This window comes from Neoarius graeffei, chromosome 5, assembly GCF_027579695.1.
Source record: "Neoarius graeffei isolate fNeoGra1 chromosome 5, fNeoGra1.pri, whole genome shotgun sequence".
NCBI classification, from domain to species: Eukaryota; Metazoa; Chordata; class Actinopteri; order Siluriformes; family Ariidae; genus Neoarius; species Neoarius graeffei.
The window spans coordinates 62,107,109-62,124,507 of NC_083573.1; the positions used below are offsets into that span (position 1 = coordinate 62,107,109).

Below are 17,399 nucleotides of genomic sequence, written 5' to 3' on the forward strand. Positions count from 1 at the left end.
TTATTATGAGCCATGTACAGTATGTCGCCTAATGTTTTTTTGTTTCTGAGTTACATGTTCGTTTGAAGGACTTAATGTACAAAATAACATAGTTGCACCCCGTAGTGTTGAAATTGGTCAACACAGTGCATTCAGTGAGGTTTGCACCGCCCTCCTTTTATTTCTGACTCTTCCTGTCACCGTTGCAACCTCTGAGCGCTCATTCGTATGCCCTTCAAATAATGTGCGCAGTATAGGCTATTGATGTTTTATTATGAGCCATGTACAGTATCCTAATGTTTTTTGTTTCTAAGTTACATGTTCGTTTGAAGGACTTGATGTACTAAATAACATAGTTGCACCCGGTAGTGTTGAAATTGGTAAACACCGCAGTTGCGGACATTTTGTAGCCTAAAATGATGTTATGATAAGCTTTAATAAAGGGCCCGGTCATTTGCCCCGCCCCCGGCCCGGCTCTGACTTGTTCCGCCACTGTCACTGATGTCACTGTTTGCGCTGCTTAACGACATCACGTGACGTCCACCCACTTTCGCTAACTCCACCCAATGTGTCCACCCACTTCCAGCCAGCACGGTTCAGCGCGGTTGTAGTCGAAATGCAACTCCAACAGCCCCGCTCAGCCCGACTCAGCTCGACTCAGCTCGACTCGGCACGGCACGGCTCAGCCGCGTTTGTAGTGGAAAAGCGGCATTAGGCTACATCCACACGACAACGGCAGCGAGATTTTTTTTTTTTTTAATATCGCGTCCACATGGGCAACGGATCAGTAAAATTTCAGGTCCATATGGCAACGCAACGCTTGCTGAAAACGATGCAATACACATGCCACACCACTACGTGCGCTGTAAGACGGTCCCATCGGAGACACCAGAACAATAGAAGTTGACGCATGCGCATAAACCCCTTCTTCTGTAGCATTAGCCACACAAAGTTTTGATTATTAATCAGTAGCGTAAAACGAAAGACGCGGAAAGAGGAATGAATGGGGGTAGATGGAAGCCGGTACGCCAGGGGTGCCAGGGTGAAATTGGTAAGGGGGCCAGATTTTTTTCAAGTGGGACCTTGGGGGCCGAATTACACTTTTGGCCTGAAAAGACCAGACACTAACTCAACAAAAGGACATTATTTTATATGATTTTTGAAGGCCTATACGCCCAAAAGGAATTGTAAAGCTATAGCCTCAAAATGAGGCGCACAATAACATGGCAGACAGAAGCAATTTACCCTCTGAAAATGTGACAGTCTAAGCATGCAAGTAGCCTACATTTATAAAAAAAAATGCTACAGAAATGGACTAAGACACAAATAACACAAGTGTAAACTGTAAATGACTTAGATCAGATTTATTGATCTTGCACATCAAAAACATGTCAATGCATAGGCCTAATTAGGCCAATTAAAACGATTGGCAAGTAGGCCTAAACGAGTCAAAAGAAAGAAGTGCCAGGGTAAATAATTCCACCAATAGGTCAAGTGACTAAATATCCAGTAGCATTAGTTTAAAAGAGCCAAATATGACTGAACATACCAATAAAAACAAACTACAGATGGCACATTAACTTTGCTGGTCAAGTCCCACATATATTTCCACACACCCATCCTGTTTATTCCCCCTCAAGCACACAGCACAAGGTTACATGGGGGAGAAATACCAGCTACATTTTACATGTGGAAGCCAGAAGTCTTTTACTTTTTACCAGCTTGTCGACATTGGGGGACAGACTCTGGGCAGTTGCTATTTTCATGACATCGTTGAGATGTCCATGGGTCAGACGACGACGCAGTTTCGATTTATTAATATTCATTACTGAAAATGCCTGTTCACATAAATATGTTGTCCCGAACATACAGAGTATTTTACCGGCAAAGGCCGTGATAATTGGGTACTCTGGTGGCAATGACTGATAGAAAGATTGGATTCCAACAGATGCGTATTTATCCTTGACGAATGCACCCTCCGAAAATGGCTTGGACACTTTTGCGATCTCCCACGTGATGATGTAACTCGCCTTCACTGCCCCTAACATGAAATAAAATGTACAACAAAGATATTGAGACACCCCTCTTTGAAAACAGCCGCATTTAACATTAAAGGAGAACTGAAGATGATGTATGATATTAAAACGAACCTTCATGTGTCTCTCGAGACTTTGAGAAAGCTGCTTGCTGTTTTTGAAGGTTTGAGGCAAGCTCATTTAGCTTTTCAGTCCTGCGTTGCCCGGTGAATTGGCTGTATTTGTTGGCGTGGGTCTCGTAATGTCTTTTGACATTGTATTCCTTCGGTACAGCCACTTGTTGCGAACAAATCAGACAAACAGGTTTTCCCCCTACTTCCCATAAAAAGTATTTCTCTCTCCATTTTTCCTGAAAGATGCGACCCTCAGAATCAACTTTTCTCTTTTTAGACAACATCTTGTGAACGAGCAACAACTAGCCGACTCTACATTAAATCCGGGTCATTGCACCTGCGCGTGCTGCAGCAAGCAGAGAGCAGCTAAAAACGAACCGATGGATTACACGAAAATGGAATCAAATTGAAACATTAGATTTAAAATCATTACGAAAAAAACACAAAACATTCGATTTTTATTAATTTATTATTTTTAAAAAAAGTCTCATGAACCACCGGGCCGGATGTGATGACCAATCGGGCCGTATCCGGCCCGCGGGCCGTTACCATGGCACCCCAGCGGTACGCCAACATTCTGATATCCTCCAGAATTCTTTAATGGTCCGGAATAAATTGAATGCTACACGTTGATGGATTACTTTGTTCTTCTACGCCCTTTTTGAGGAATGTATTGTCGGACTTAAACCAACATCTGAAGAGGTGAGCTCGCTCCTTTTTTTTTTTTTTCCTATGTTTGCTGGCGGGACTGTTTTTGTTTTTGGAAAGCGCACGGGCGGTGCGCGGTTTGGTACTGCTTCCGCAGTGTTTGGACTAAAGACTCTGCCCTAAGGGCTATTCTCTCTCTCTCTCTCTCTCTCTCTCACTTTGCACCATTACACAATAAATATTCACAGTGAAAATATTTTGTAAGCGCGTTTCATGAACCAAGTTATAGGATTTGTTGACAACTCGCATCGAGTTCGTTACACTTCTACCCGGCGTGAAGCACTGACAGCACGGGCGATTGCTCTAAGACAACGAGGGAGGCTCAGCCTCCTCTAAAAATGATGAACATTGTGTAGGATGAATTGCGCTAGGCTTATGTTATAGCCGACCTTATAACATTGCTATTTCAGATCCAGAATCATAGAAATATATGTGCTCAACCCAACTACAGTGCGAAATCATTCCGTTATAACTTTCCCCAGTTCGCCTAATGTGTGCATGAGTTTTTCCCCCTCGACAGCGCGATGCAGCGCAGCCTCAGTGGACTTCAATGGCATTTGGGAGCTATGCGCTTTTCAATCTCAAAATGCAAGACGGTTATTGGACAAATACTGCAAAAATGCCCACCACGGACTCCCAGCCTCACAGTGGGAGGGACATGGCAGTTTCCGTGAGGTGATTGGTGAAAGCGGCCGGATATTTTCTTTGATTGACAGCTCGTTTCAAATGTAGACAGGCAGCGGTGAATTTCAGTTCAGTCCCATGCGGATTCGCTAGTGCTGTGGTGTATTGTAAGAGATCAGCTTACATTTCGATTTCATTCATTACATACGGTTTCTACCAGCTTTTTTAGTTTGTATATATTTTCATTGTAAATAAAGTGTAAATATAGTGTTGTCAAGTTTGCTATCTTACTTCCAGAAATTTCGTTTATTTGAGTGACTGAACTTGAACTTGAGGGGGCTAGTCAGCTAGCAAGAAAGCTGTGCACAGATGCCAAGCATTGCTGATTTAATTTTGGCGAAGCCATTTGCCAGTCTTCCTTTTGAGGAAAAAATTAAAGAGCAGGGTAGACCAACGCCTCAAATTGACTTGGTGAAAAAGGTAGGGAATAATACTTGTTCCTTTCAGCTCTCCTGGTACGAGAAAGTGAATTGGCTAACAGCAAGTGACCCACATCAACAACAGTAAATAGGCTACTTTAGTAATATGTCATGGATGGACCAAAAATATAGAATCTATTTGAAATGTTTATGCTGAGTATATTATATTGGAATATATATTTTTCTGGATATGAATTAAACACGGCGGCACGGTGGTGTAGTGGTTAGCGCTGTCGCCTCACAGCAAGAAGGTCCTGGGTTCGAGCCCCGGGGCTGGCGAGGGCCTTTCTGTGTGGAGTTTGCATGTTCTCCCTGTGTCCGCGTGGGTTTCCTCCGGGTGCTCCGGTTTCCCCCACAGTCCAAAGACATGCAGGTTAGGTTAACTGGTGACTCTAAATTGACCGTAGGTGTGAATGAGTGTGTGAATGGTTGTCTGTGTCAGCCCTGTGATGACCTGGCGACTTGTCCAGGGTGTACCCCGCCTTTCGCCCGTAGTCAGCTGGGATAGGCTCCAGCTTGCCTGCGACCCTGTAGAAGGATAAAGCGGCTAGAGATAATGAGATGAGATGAATTAAACACAGCTACAATTTGGAAAACATTTTTAAACAAAAACACAGCTGAGAACATTTCACACTACAAACCTGGATTAAAAGTGAAGGGTTATCAAAATTGTCAATAAAACATTTCTCAGTCAAAATAAGTAAAATATATGGAAAGTGTGTTTGAATGAAATGTGTGGCACCCAGCTCTGTTTGGCTCCCCAAGGTCAGTGCTTGTGCCTATTCCGGAACACACTGCTGTTACTGCTGAGGTTCCTGACAAAGAGCTGCTTTCAATAATGATCAATTTTTAAACAACATGCCACAATTTTAAAATATAAAATATTAAAATATACACCTCCCCCCAACACCACCATCATGTATATTGGACAGTAGGCTAATGGGCCAAAAGAACCTGTTATTTCACAGTTTGTGACGCTGCCAACAATCAGCCAGATCAGAGGCAAGAGTATGGGCAAAACTGATTTTTTTTTCTTTTAAAATCTGGAAATATCGTAACCGACCAGCCTCCCGTTTGAAAGACTACCAGCCGCCACTGACTGACAGTCATGTGGTTGTGACGTCATCGTAAACAAATCCATTCTACTCATCCAGACGACTTCGCAACGGCGCCGTTGCCAGATTTTTTCACTCTGGAACCCGTTCTCAAAAGATTTCGTTTTGGGGCACCCAAAACGCCGGTGCCGTGTGGACGCCAGGCCGAAACGATAAACAATTTTATCAGATTCGCCTGAATCCGTTGCCGTGTGGACAGGGCCTTAGTAGAATTTAGCTAGAATAGTCATTTATCACATTAGCAATGTATAGAGTGTATTTCTGATTAGTTTAAAGCGATCTTCATTGAAAAGAACAGTGCTTTTCTTTCAGAAATAAGGAAATTTCAAAGTGACCCCAAACTTTTGAAAAGTAGTGTACAATACAAAAAAATATTATTTTTAGTACTGGAACATTGCCTATAACTGCCTATGAGAGAAATCTTTTATTTCAACATGTGAGACAAGTACAACAAGAAAATTTTGCATAACACATGTTCAGACTGTGGAACTGACAATATCATTTAAAGTACTTAGTCACTTGGTTTGCTAACAGCAAGAGAATAGCTTTTTTTCCTTTTTAAACTTTTTTCTCTTGATAATCCTGTTACATGTTGAGTAACAGACAGTCTGCTCCTGTAGCAGTGCACATTGATCATTGGCTAAAGATTCAGACTAGTCATCGTGTCCTGCTGCCCACCCTGTCTCTCATTCACCCACACAGCCAACACAGTAAGGCTTTTGATGACATTTTCTAATAAGCAATTCTGAAACTCCTCTATTCATTTGTATAGTCGTGGGAGAGACATTCTGCTCCTACACATGAATGAATGAATCAGTCACATTCATTCCCAACGAGAACTCCAATCTGTGTGCCCATTTGTTCTTCTTAAACATATGTGTGTGCTCCGATATTGAGTCCTCACTTTTATAGACCCATGACATCAGCCCTTCTCCATGAACACTTCTCCATTTCTGCTTACCTTAATGAGTATCTGTAGTTCACTTCATTTGCATCCAGGTTTAATGGAAAACACTCCAGCCATTTAAATCACCATGTTACTAGTGTTTCCATGACATCAGAATGAAATGAGAGAAGTTATTAAAAAAAACCCCACCACAAACATGTTCTCCATTTCAGCCACGGATAAATGAAAGGCTGCCAAAATATGCTATGGTAATATGACAACTTGCCTGAGATAATGAATATGGTCTTTAATGCTTATATTTATAGTATTGTTGGATAGCCCTTTTCTAGCATACCTATCTATTATTCATTCATCTTCAATAACCACTTGATTTTAGTCAGGGTCATGGTGGATCCAGATCTGGAGCCTGTCCCAGGAACACTGGGTACATAGCAAAAACACACTCTGAATGGGATGCCAACCCAGGGACAATTTAGATAAGCCAGTCCACCTACTGGCATGTTTTGGGACGTGGGAAGAAATTAGACACGTGGAGAATATGCTGAACTCCACACAGACAGTAAGCCAAACTCATGAACAAACTAGGGACCCTGGAGCTGTGAGCTACACTACCCACTGCACCACTGTTTGGCTTATTATAATAGACATAAGTATGATCTTTAAATGTAAATTCATATACTGTTTTTTATTCTAAATTTTACTACACATTTCCTGCTATGCATTAATTTTTTTTTTTTTAATGTGTCTTCCCCTCTTTACAAGTGTAGCCTACTCACAAAACATGATTCACTCATTTTCCACCCAAAAACCTGTGGGTCGTCCAATTTTAAACCACTGGCTGATAAGTTTCACACTGCTAAATGCAAAAGCTGAGCTGAGTCAAGGCAGGAAAATGAAACCAGCTATATAAGAAAGTCGTGTATGTTGACAAGCTGCCCACTCTAAACTGAAGCTGCTAGTGTAGGTGGGCTTAGTGACTAAAATAACACCACTCAAGGGTCTTGTGCATGAAAGAATAAGGAAAATGTGTCAGTAGTCTTTACAAGCAGACACAAGTGCATGAAATTAAACAGGGGCAAAATGAATCCTGCTGAAAAATCCAGCTTTTTCTGACCAGCTGCAGCAACACAGTCCCAGCTGGTCAACCTTGTAGACCATCTTTACCAGCTGGTAAGTTATTTTTTTAAAACTTCATAATTTCATGAGCAATAAATATTTGAGATTTTCTGACTACCATACTGTTGTGTAATTTTCTTTAAAACAGCTTGAGTAAGATGTCACTTTAGCAGCAATAATTCAGAGGTTTCCATTTACTAGTTTGACCAGCTTGCCCTGTGTTTTGGAATTTGTAGATGATCAGTCCAAGCTCGATCTTTCACCAGGGTAGGCATAGCTATATTCGTCAAATTATGTTTGTTTCTTTGTCTGTTTTTATTTTAAACGTCATACTTCACTGTCTAATTCTGTCCTTGAATTAAACCACATAGAAGCCAAATGAGAGTCTAAAAAAACGGAATACATATTTACGCCTGCTGTATCGTGACCCTAAAATCCATAAAGATTATACTGTTTAAAATTTGATTAAACGGCTGCTTTGAGAAGAATGTTTAACATAACTGAACCAACAAGGCTTTTTTCAGCTGCAAGACAAGGCATGTAATTGACATTAAGAAGGGGGCGGGCCTTCAGCTTTTATTGGCTGTGCTGCACTGTCACTTATCCTACGTGCGTCATTTCCGTTGTCAGGTGGTGCTGCTATGGAAAGATGTGATCAGCAGTCCCAAGGCGGCTTTTCCTGATTACCAGTTTCGGTAATGCTGTGAGGAATAAAAAAAAACGTGCATTTTGAAAGACAGACGGCTTTGTGGTGTGGAGGAACTGTCAGTGCACCGGTCCTCGGCAACGATTTGGACAAAGATGTCGGCGGTTGTGTAGATAACACAGGATATTCCCTCGGCGGTTTTTAGCTAGAGGTGAGTTATTAAATGGCCCGTCAGTCAGTGGAGTAAGCTTCGTGTTAAAGAGCCAAGCTGACACTCGGTTTTTAACTAGAAAGCTACACACGTCTAATTTGTCGTGTCTGGCTAGCAGGTAGCACATTTACTTTTCAAAAATAATATTGTTTGAAGCAGTATTAGCCAGAGATACTATAGCTTTATCAAGTAACATAGCTTCGAGTAACTTAGCTGAAAAGTATCAGCTGGAAATGCTAGCTGTATGTTCCTCAAACACACATTTACCAGCTTTACATGTACACGCAAGCTAACATTTGACTAGCTGTCCTTTAAATCCGAGTCGAAATCAGCATTGATTATAATCAACTGAGTAGCAGCCTAAGCCCTGCTCCTTTCCTTCCTGTGACCGACCTGCCCCTAATCTCCAAGTGCTATAGCGCTTCCACTGAGAATCATTAGCGAGTGGGGACTTGACCGAGTAAACTAGAAGAGATGTCTCCTAACCGACTGTCCTCTTGGACACTAATTTGGTTTCATATGAGCCGCGGATTCAGCTCCAGTTTGTGGCTCGCGTCTCTGGTTATTGTAGGCAACTTCTGTGTTGCGGTCTTGTATCAAATGCTGGTGCTTTTTGTTTTGTGAAAGCTTGGTCAGAAAAGTGCCTCTTTTTTTGAAAGAGAGAATGCAGATCTGTTGGTAAATTGTCGTCCTGTAATTCCACACATGGCTGAAACTCGTGGCTTTAAATTTAGCTGCCTGGCTAATGAGGCTGGCATGTGTTTACAAAGTGGAGTACACACACACATCCTTCCAGTGACATCATTCCGCATATAAACTAGCGCTTTAGACTGTTTAATAAAACAAAAACGTAAGACTGGCTAAAGTGGAAGGCGTCTAAAAATCTGGAGTTTCTTAACAAATCGTGCAAAGGACACTCTCTCTTTGGACTCGATTGTAAACTAGGTTTGTGTGCAGATGTGACCTGCAAAAATGTCCAAACCCAGCAAGATAAAGCGTGGACATGGCGTCATTGTGCAAAGCTCTGTTAATAGATGCATCTCAAAGGCTGATGTCCATGTGATCATGTCTGTAGCATTATCAGCAGTCTGGAGCTGGACAAGCATCCATGATGATGAAACTGAGAATGTATGTACAATAGCAGCCACATGAGCTCTGTACACTGGTGCAGAATGGCTTGAAGTTGTGTGGTGGGGTCCTACTTCTTCAGAGGTATAAGCTATGAGCCCATGATTATGGTAGAGTGGCGGCTACAATTATCGACAGTCCATAATTGTCAACACCTTTTTCAGGTTTACCAATAAACAATTTTACAAAGGTGAGTTTCAGTTACAACAATTATTATTGGTTAATTAATCAAGTGGAAGACTAACACACCCCCACACACACTTTGATCTTATCGTGTGATGACAGCTCGTTACCTGAGATGGAGTTTTTTGTTTGTTTGTTTTTTTAAGCACGATCAGCAATTTGAGGCCCCTTGACCGGCGAGGGCCTTTCTGTGTGGAGTTTGCATGTTCTCCCCATGTCCATGTGGGTTTCCCCCACAGTCCAAAGACATGCAGGTTAGGTTAACTGGTGACTCTCTAAATTGACCGTAGGTGTGAATGAGTGTGTGAATGGTTGTCTGTGTCAGCCCTGTGATGACCTGGCAACTTGTCCAGGGTGTACCCCGCCTTTCGCCCACAGTCAGCTGGGATAGGCTCCAGCTTGCCTGCGACCCTGTAAAACAGGATAAAGTGGCTACAGATAATGAGATGAATGAGCAATTTGAGGAAAACCCAGACGTTATCATCGCAGGTAAGCATGGTGGAAAGATCATGGACATGTTTTTACTCCTCAAATTCACCTATCTTTCATGAGCTGTTTGTCGAAACCTACTTTGTTAAGCCCGGCGCACACGGGTGATTTGACCGTCGCTTGGTCATGCAACTTTTTGACACAAGTGAAAAATTGCTTCGTGTGTGGATGTTTGCGACGGTGAATTTTGCTTGAGGCAGATCGCAGGTATCAAACATACTTGCTATTGTGTGACACAAAAAATCACCAGTCACTGACTTGTTGCAGAGATATCGCCACGTGTGCGTGTCTTTGTGATAATGAAGCGATCACCTCCAAAGGCTAATCCAATCCCTGCCTGCAAAGTAGTCACATGGTTTCCACGTGACTTGCATCCCCCTCCCCAAATCGCCCACTGGTCGCAGATGATGTACACACGCAGCTACCCAAGAGGGGAAACTTGCGTCCAAAAATCGCAATACGCTTGCAATGTGAAGTCACCGGTGTGCGCCGGGCTTTACGCTTTCATTTGACAGTCACTGTTTTGTACCTTAAACACGCGTTTGAGAAGTCATGTGAGGTGTCAATAGAGGTCTTGCATGTGACGTCACAGCCGATCCAGATAGTGACAGACGCCATCGTGTCGGTCAAACGCCATATTCCGCCTTCTACTTCTGGTTCTACTTCTGCTTTTACTTCTACCTTTTCTTCTGGAAAACCCTACTATATACAATTCTACTACAACGGCTGCGGCTACAAGCTCTCCCTACCTGTGCACGTTTTTTGTTTTTTGTGTGTATTTTTGCGTGTTGTTCGTCTGTACCGGACTTCAATATCCACTACAACCGTATGGACTTACTGGACATTGGTTTCCAGCAGAAAATGACGGTTTGTAGCGATTTCCATCGCATGCACAACATTCCGGCCGAGGAAAAAAAACAAAAAAACATTCCGGATGAGACCAGATTGCGAGACCAGCGGTGTCTCCGTGGATTGTTATCGGAAGCAAAGCGAAGGAGGCGGCGCCGGGAGCCGAAGCAAAAGCGAGGCTACAGGCAGAGCCGGCCTGTTGACTAAGCTCAGAAAACAGCCACTCAAATCTCCACTGCCAAGCCTCTACCTCTCCAACGCCAGGTCCATGTAAACAACACGGACGATTTGGAATTACCTTATTCTATAATCGGCTGGTCAGTGCTATACTCAATACTTAAGTGACTTACCCATCCAGTGAGGATCATTTTCTTGCTTACAAGATGCCACATCTGAGTCGCTGACATCCTGAATTTCTGTAAAGAAAACTGTCCAGAGATTTATAAGCACGCAGTGCTTCACCACTGAACAGCGAGGGAAAGTTGATGAGGTAATCATACACGTCCGGGTATTCCGCTGGCAGTTCAAAATCCGGTCGTGAAAACTCCGTCCGGAAAGCCATAAGGGTTACAAATCTGTAGATCGTTTATTTTAGACATATATCTAGTTATCTGTTCATTAGAAAAATGAGCCGTGTAGTCCGTCGGTTGAAATTGATCCATTCTGTACACGAGTGCAGCAGTATTCAGCGGTGTTTTTGACCGACACGATGGCGGTTGTGTACTTTCCGGTCACGTGACTGCAAGATCTCTATAGTCACTTTCACTGGTGTTCACGATTATCGACACCCTGTGGAGTTAAGTGACCTTTATAACTGTTATGTATTGATCTTTATGTAAAATTGAAGTAGATGAAGTACTTTAAAAAAAAAAAGGGTTGTGATTTTTATAGTGGCTTTTTTCCTTTCTTTCCTGATTCATAACAGAATGGAATGTTTAGAGTATTTGGAATCCTATTGCAGTAAATAGAATTAGACCAGAATTAAATTCCCAGCATGTAATTTTTTTATATGCTTGAAATATTCAGATTTTTTATCTATTAATAATTTATAGTTTGTTGTGAATACCACATATTACATCAATAGAGGTTATATTTTGGTTCGAGGAATGACGTGCGACCTTTGTAACCACATGAAAATCCAGGTCAATGTCAATTGCCTGTTGACCTTTATTGGTAAACTTCAAGTGGAACAAAAAGATTGTTTAACCTGTCAGAAATTTTGTTTACAAACATTAGAATTACTACTTCCTCATTAACATAAGCACCAACATCGATATATTAATATAAAAGTTTTTTTTCTACTAAATGTTTCTGTAAAACATTTTAAATAAGTTTTCACTTAATACCACATACCGAAAGAGATATATATATATATATATATATATATATATATATATATATATATATATATATATATATAAAAATTATATAAAAAAATAAATAAATATTTTTAGATAATCATCTGAGGGTCGATAACTGTGGACAAAGGGGTCTCATTGTAGAACGGTGTCACGTGATCTGATACACTAAGTAATTGGGAATCAACTCAATATTTTTCTCCCCCACCTAGTGGAAGTTTGAGTAACTTATTCATGCACAATTTACGTATTAAAAGTCTCTTCTACTTTTGCAACGGCCAAAAGATGGTTAAGGTGTCTAATTGTAGTGGCCAATCTATTATTTCATCTCATCTCATTATCTCTAGCCGCTTTATCCTTCTACAGGGTCGCAGGCAAGCTGGAGCCTATCCCAGCTGACTACGGGCGAAAGGCGGGGTACACCCTGGACAAGTCGCCAGGTCATCACAGGGCTGACACATAGACACAGACAACCATTCACACTCACATTCACACCTACGGTCAATTTAGAGTCACCAGTTAACCTAACCTGCATGTCTTTGGACTGTGGGGGGAAACCGGAGGAAACCCACGCGGACATGGGGAGAACATGCAAACTCCGCACAGAAAGGCCCTCGCCGGCCCCGGGGCTCGAACCCAGGACCTTCTTGCTGTGAGGCGACAGCGCTAACCACTACACCACCGTGCCGCCCCAATCTATTATTTATTTATTTTATTTATTTATTATAAGAACTGAAAGTTAAGTAGGGAATAAAAAGTGAAACGTTGTTATAGGACACCACTCAGGTGGTGAATGGTTTTATATGGCCTGAAATGAACTTATTTTCGTATTATTCCACTTGTACCACAGCAATTTGCCAACAGTTACGGTTTATTATTAAAGCTGTTGAATGTATGCGAGACATTAAAGTGCATATCACGGGTAAATTCAGGATTAAGATCAATGTAATTCTCCTATTTTATATTAAACTTTGTTCAAATATCTGTTGCATTTTGTGCAATTTTTTTACTTTGCACAATACCAGAAATTCAGTTGAAATCAAACCGTTTGAGGCGAATTCGTCTGCTTCTGAAAAAACTTGCCATTTGGATTTACCAGCAAACATTGATTTTTCGTGACGTCACGTGCGGGACGCCTCCTTCTGAATCCTACGTCAGCGCTGGCTCGTTTATGAGAAAACGACCATATTATTTACATCCCCGGTGTTGTCTCCATCGTCTTCTCTACTTGAATCCTCATCAAATCCAAACAGATGAAGCCCCAATTCTGACATCTCATTATATTCTTCATCCAAAGGTGAAGCAACATTGCGCTCAGGTGACAATTCCATATTTCAATGCAAAATCACTAGCTGCTAAACTTGGTCTACACAGACTGTGCACTGAAACTGTGCAATCTCTCGCAGCCTGCTGGCGCTTCTGCAGGTGACGTCACGATTCTGGCTCCAGACTCCCTTGGGATTTTTCCAGATGCGTTTTATTTTATTTTTTTTCTGCTGTAGACAGATGGCCTTGTGCAAAATTATCCTTCTGGATGAGTGTGTAAAGGGACATACTTTCATATATTTAAAAAAAAAAATTGGTCCAGGATATGCACTTTAAGTTCCTCTTATTGCTTATATTACAGCAGTGTTCGGTCACACACCCCCAAAAAAAAAAAATCACAAATGGTCATGTTACCAAGAGCCATATGCCGCTTTTCCACTACCAACGCGGCTGAGCCGGGCTGAGTCGAGCTGAGTGGGGCTGTTGGAGTTGCATTTTGACTACAACCATGCTGGCTGGAAGTGGGTGGACACATTGGGTGGAGTTAGCGAAAGTGGGTGGACGTCACGTGATGTCGTTAGGTGGTGCAAACAGTGACATCAGTGACCTTTTAAGCGGTAGTCTCATGACCCAGATAGTAAACAATAAACATGGAGGACATGGAGTCGTTAGTGTTGCTGGTCTTGGTGCTGTGGCTTGTTGTCACCGACAACGCCAACAGATACTGGCAAGAGCGTATAGATGAGGCGAGGCGCATAAGGCTTCAGAAATTCTCGTAATTCTTCTTCCGGGTTTACGGTGTTTACAGATCCCAGCGTGCTCGCGGTGCGTGTGTGGGCATGTGAGGACACTCCTCCTCACCAATCAGTGCACAGGGGAGTGTCTCCTCACGCCCCTAGCCCCACTCGGCTTGGTTTGGCTCGCTTCAGCCCCACTCCAAAACCGTGCGAGTTTGGGGTGCTAAGCAGGGCTGAAGCGAGCTGAGTCGTGCTGCTCTGAGGTAGTCGAAATGCAAGCCGTGTCGGGCTGAAGTGAGCTGAAAAAGGGTAGTGGAAAAGGGCCAATACAGTGCAAAGTCCTGTTATAAAGACTCCTCTGTTGCAGGAAACTTGCAAAGCACTGACACCTGAGAATCCTTCCGTTATGTTAAACTATATAGAAATTTTCACATCAGCTGCTACATTGTTCTTTGTATAATAAGGATGCATTTTATTTTATTAGTCTTATTAGATTTTGTAGGTTGTTGGCCATACAGGTCCCTGTGAATGTTATTACTATACAACTGATAATGTTACAATGAGAGCATTTACTGTGTAAACATGTGAATTGATTTACTGTTTGATTTAATGCTGACACTATTATTGAAAATCAGATTTGAGAAATCAACAGTGCTGTGGTATAACTAAACTTGAAAATGCAATATCCTTTCATATGACGTTTCTTTTAGGCTAATGGCCTGAGCTTGTTGGTATTGTTTTATCATAATTTGAAATTAGATTAGATAAAACTTCATTGATCCCTTTGGGTGGGTTCCCTCAGGGAAATTAAGGCTACGTTTACATTAGACCGTATCTGTCTCGTTTTCTTCGCGGATGCACTGTCCGTTTACATTAAACCGCCTGGAAACGCCGGGAAACGGGAATCCGCCAGCATCCACGTATTCAATCCAGATCGTGTCAGCTCCGGTGCTGTGTAAACATTCAGAATACGCGGATACGCTGTGCTGGGCTCTAGCTGGCGTCTCATTGGACAACGTCACTGTGACATCCACCTTCCTGATTCGCTGGCGTTGGTCATGTGACGCGACTGCTGAAAAACGGCGCGGACTTCCGCCTTATCACCTTTCATTAAAGAGTATAAAAGTATGAAAATACTGCAAATACTGATGCAAATACTGCCCATTGTGTAGTTATGATTGTCTTTAGGCTTGCCATCCTTCCACTTGCAAGTGGTAAGTGATGTGCGCTGGGATCACACACACAGCGGCTCAGTCCCGAATCACAGCTTGTTCACTTCACTCGCGTGCTCTGTGAGCTGTGCAAGGCCGTAGTGCGCACCCTCCAGAGGGCACTCGCTGTTCAGGGCGGAGTGATTTGGAGCGCAGGATGCCTGCGGAGCCGAGCATATCCGTGTATTGGCGTTGCTGTGTGCACGCAAATCGTGTATTTGTGTTGCTGTGTGCACGCTAATCATTTTAAAAACGTTAATCTGATGATCCGCTGATACGGTCTAATGTAAACATGGGCTAAGATTCCAGCAGCATCATTACAGATAAACAGAGAAAATAAATAGAGAACTTCTAGATAAATTAAGTATGGCTTGATTAAGATTTCACTGGGGTGGAGAAAGCTCTGCCTTAAATAATCTTCTCCTGTTGTGACTTGGTATATCACACTAGTATCAAAAGGTTATTTTTATTTCTGACTAGTCATTGGTAAGTGGGAACCATGCAGTTGCCCTGTGAATCACACTTTTAATATGAGGCATGTACTTCCTTCTTACAGGAACTAGGGAGAGAGTTTCAGCAAATTATAGAAACTAGTTTCTCGACAAGACAAATGGACAAACTTCCTCTGGTGTGTGTGTGTGTGTGTATAACCCTAAATTAAAAAAAAAAAAAAGAACCTTTGTTCAAGGCTGGCTGAATCCTAAAGTTATCCAGTTTTGAAAACTTTATGAAACTGAAGTTACTTGACCAATGGTAAATTCATAATCTCATGTGTTTTTTGCACCACTTATGATTGCAGATGCACTTCACAAATTAAAAATAAGTGCGAAGGGGTGTGTTGAAACAGCAATCCACCATAAAGCCATATTGTTTTTTTTAAGGGTTTTTTTTTTTTTTTTGGTAGGTGTAATTTCTGCCTATTGGTCTGTACATGCTGATGTACAACTCCATTCTTTTTGCATGCAATCTCGCTGAATTCAATTTCCAAAGTATTACTCATGTTTATTCCTATTGTTTTGCTGCAGTCTCATCAGGAGATTTCACCCGAGCAGCCATTCTCTGTTGATGCAAATGGACCTGTGATGGCCTGCCATTCATTCAGAGCCACTGCTGTTGGCAGATCTTGTGATTGTCGTAAAATGGTGGGGAGGGGTTATCTCTTACAGCTCCCATCCCCCCACTTTTTTTTTTTTTTTTCCTGCCGGTGACTCACCCTTTGCTGCCAGTCTACTGGAAGCCCTCAGTAGCACTGTACTGAATGTTTTTTCTTTCTGATTTGGACTGTCGTGAGCCAGGTTCCCTCTGTCAGGGTTCTGCTTACTGCAGTATTATAAAGGTGCTTGGTGTCTCTGCTCAAGACTTTAATTATTTGCTGTGTACTTTGCTTAATTTCAAATGAATGTTCACTAGTTTTCATGGACGTATTGGACCCATTTATGATTTTTGAATGCTTTTTGCTTATCTGCTTTTGTCTTTACAGACCTGCAGAATGTCTAGACGCCGTGTTGCAGAGAGAGGGGCAGGGGAATCATCTGGCAGGGCAAGCAAGCTCCTTTGTCCTGGGATATCTGGCATCAATGCTAAGAGAGCTGGACCCTTTGTCTTGGGTAAGAGACCTGGGGGTACTGAGTGAAAAGTTTAGTTTAATGCGCGTTAGTGAAGGTCAGATGGATTCCATGGACTGACGACAAAAAAGGTTTATTGTGAAGCTTCAGTTCTAGGTCTTGTAGGGTGTTCTTTTTGCAGTAGGATTTACATGCACTTTAATGCCCAAGTCTGTACACCTTATAAATAACAGCTTTTTAAGAAACCTTGTAAGAAGTGCAGTGTAAGTTTACATTTGAACCAGGGGAAAATTGCAGACCACTGTACAAACTGTACCATTTGCAACACCAGCTGTTAAACCCCTCCACTTCTCTCTGCTAACAGGGCCTCGACTGGGAAACTCTCCTGTGCAGAGCATCGTGCAGTGTCTGGCCAGAAGGGATGGAACAGATGACTTCTACCAGCTAAAAGTGAGTGTACTAGCAATTTTATCCAGTAACCTCCTTCTGTATTTGATCTTTGGAAGTAAAGTAAGATTCCCTAAATACACCAGGGCTTATGTTTTTGAGACGATATGAACTTTTTGACCTTTTAAACAGGCCTTGTTTATGATCTACAAGAGACTTGCTTGATCTAAAGTTGAGAGTTGACCACCACCGGCAATTCACTTACTTTACGGGGTGTTATTAGATAATTCAA

At 42.1% G+C, this 17,399-nt stretch overlaps 1 protein-coding gene across 1 annotated transcript in view; it reads left to right on the forward strand.

Annotated features, from left to right (window-relative positions):
• The first annotated feature begins 7,712 nt into the window (after positions 1–7,712).
• Positions 7,713–17,399, forward strand: part of stk40 (serine/threonine kinase 40) — a 32,832-nt gene continuing 23,145 nt past the window's right edge. Inside the window, exons 1-3 of the mRNA XM_060922184.1 lie at positions 7,713–7,934; positions 16,636–16,762; positions 17,085–17,170. Coding sequence (XP_060778167.1) covers positions 16,645–16,762; positions 17,085–17,170 — 204 coding nt within the window. The 5' untranslated portion in view covers positions 7,713–7,934; positions 16,636–16,644. The remainder of the gene's footprint in view (positions 7,935–16,635; positions 16,763–17,084; positions 17,171–17,399) is intronic.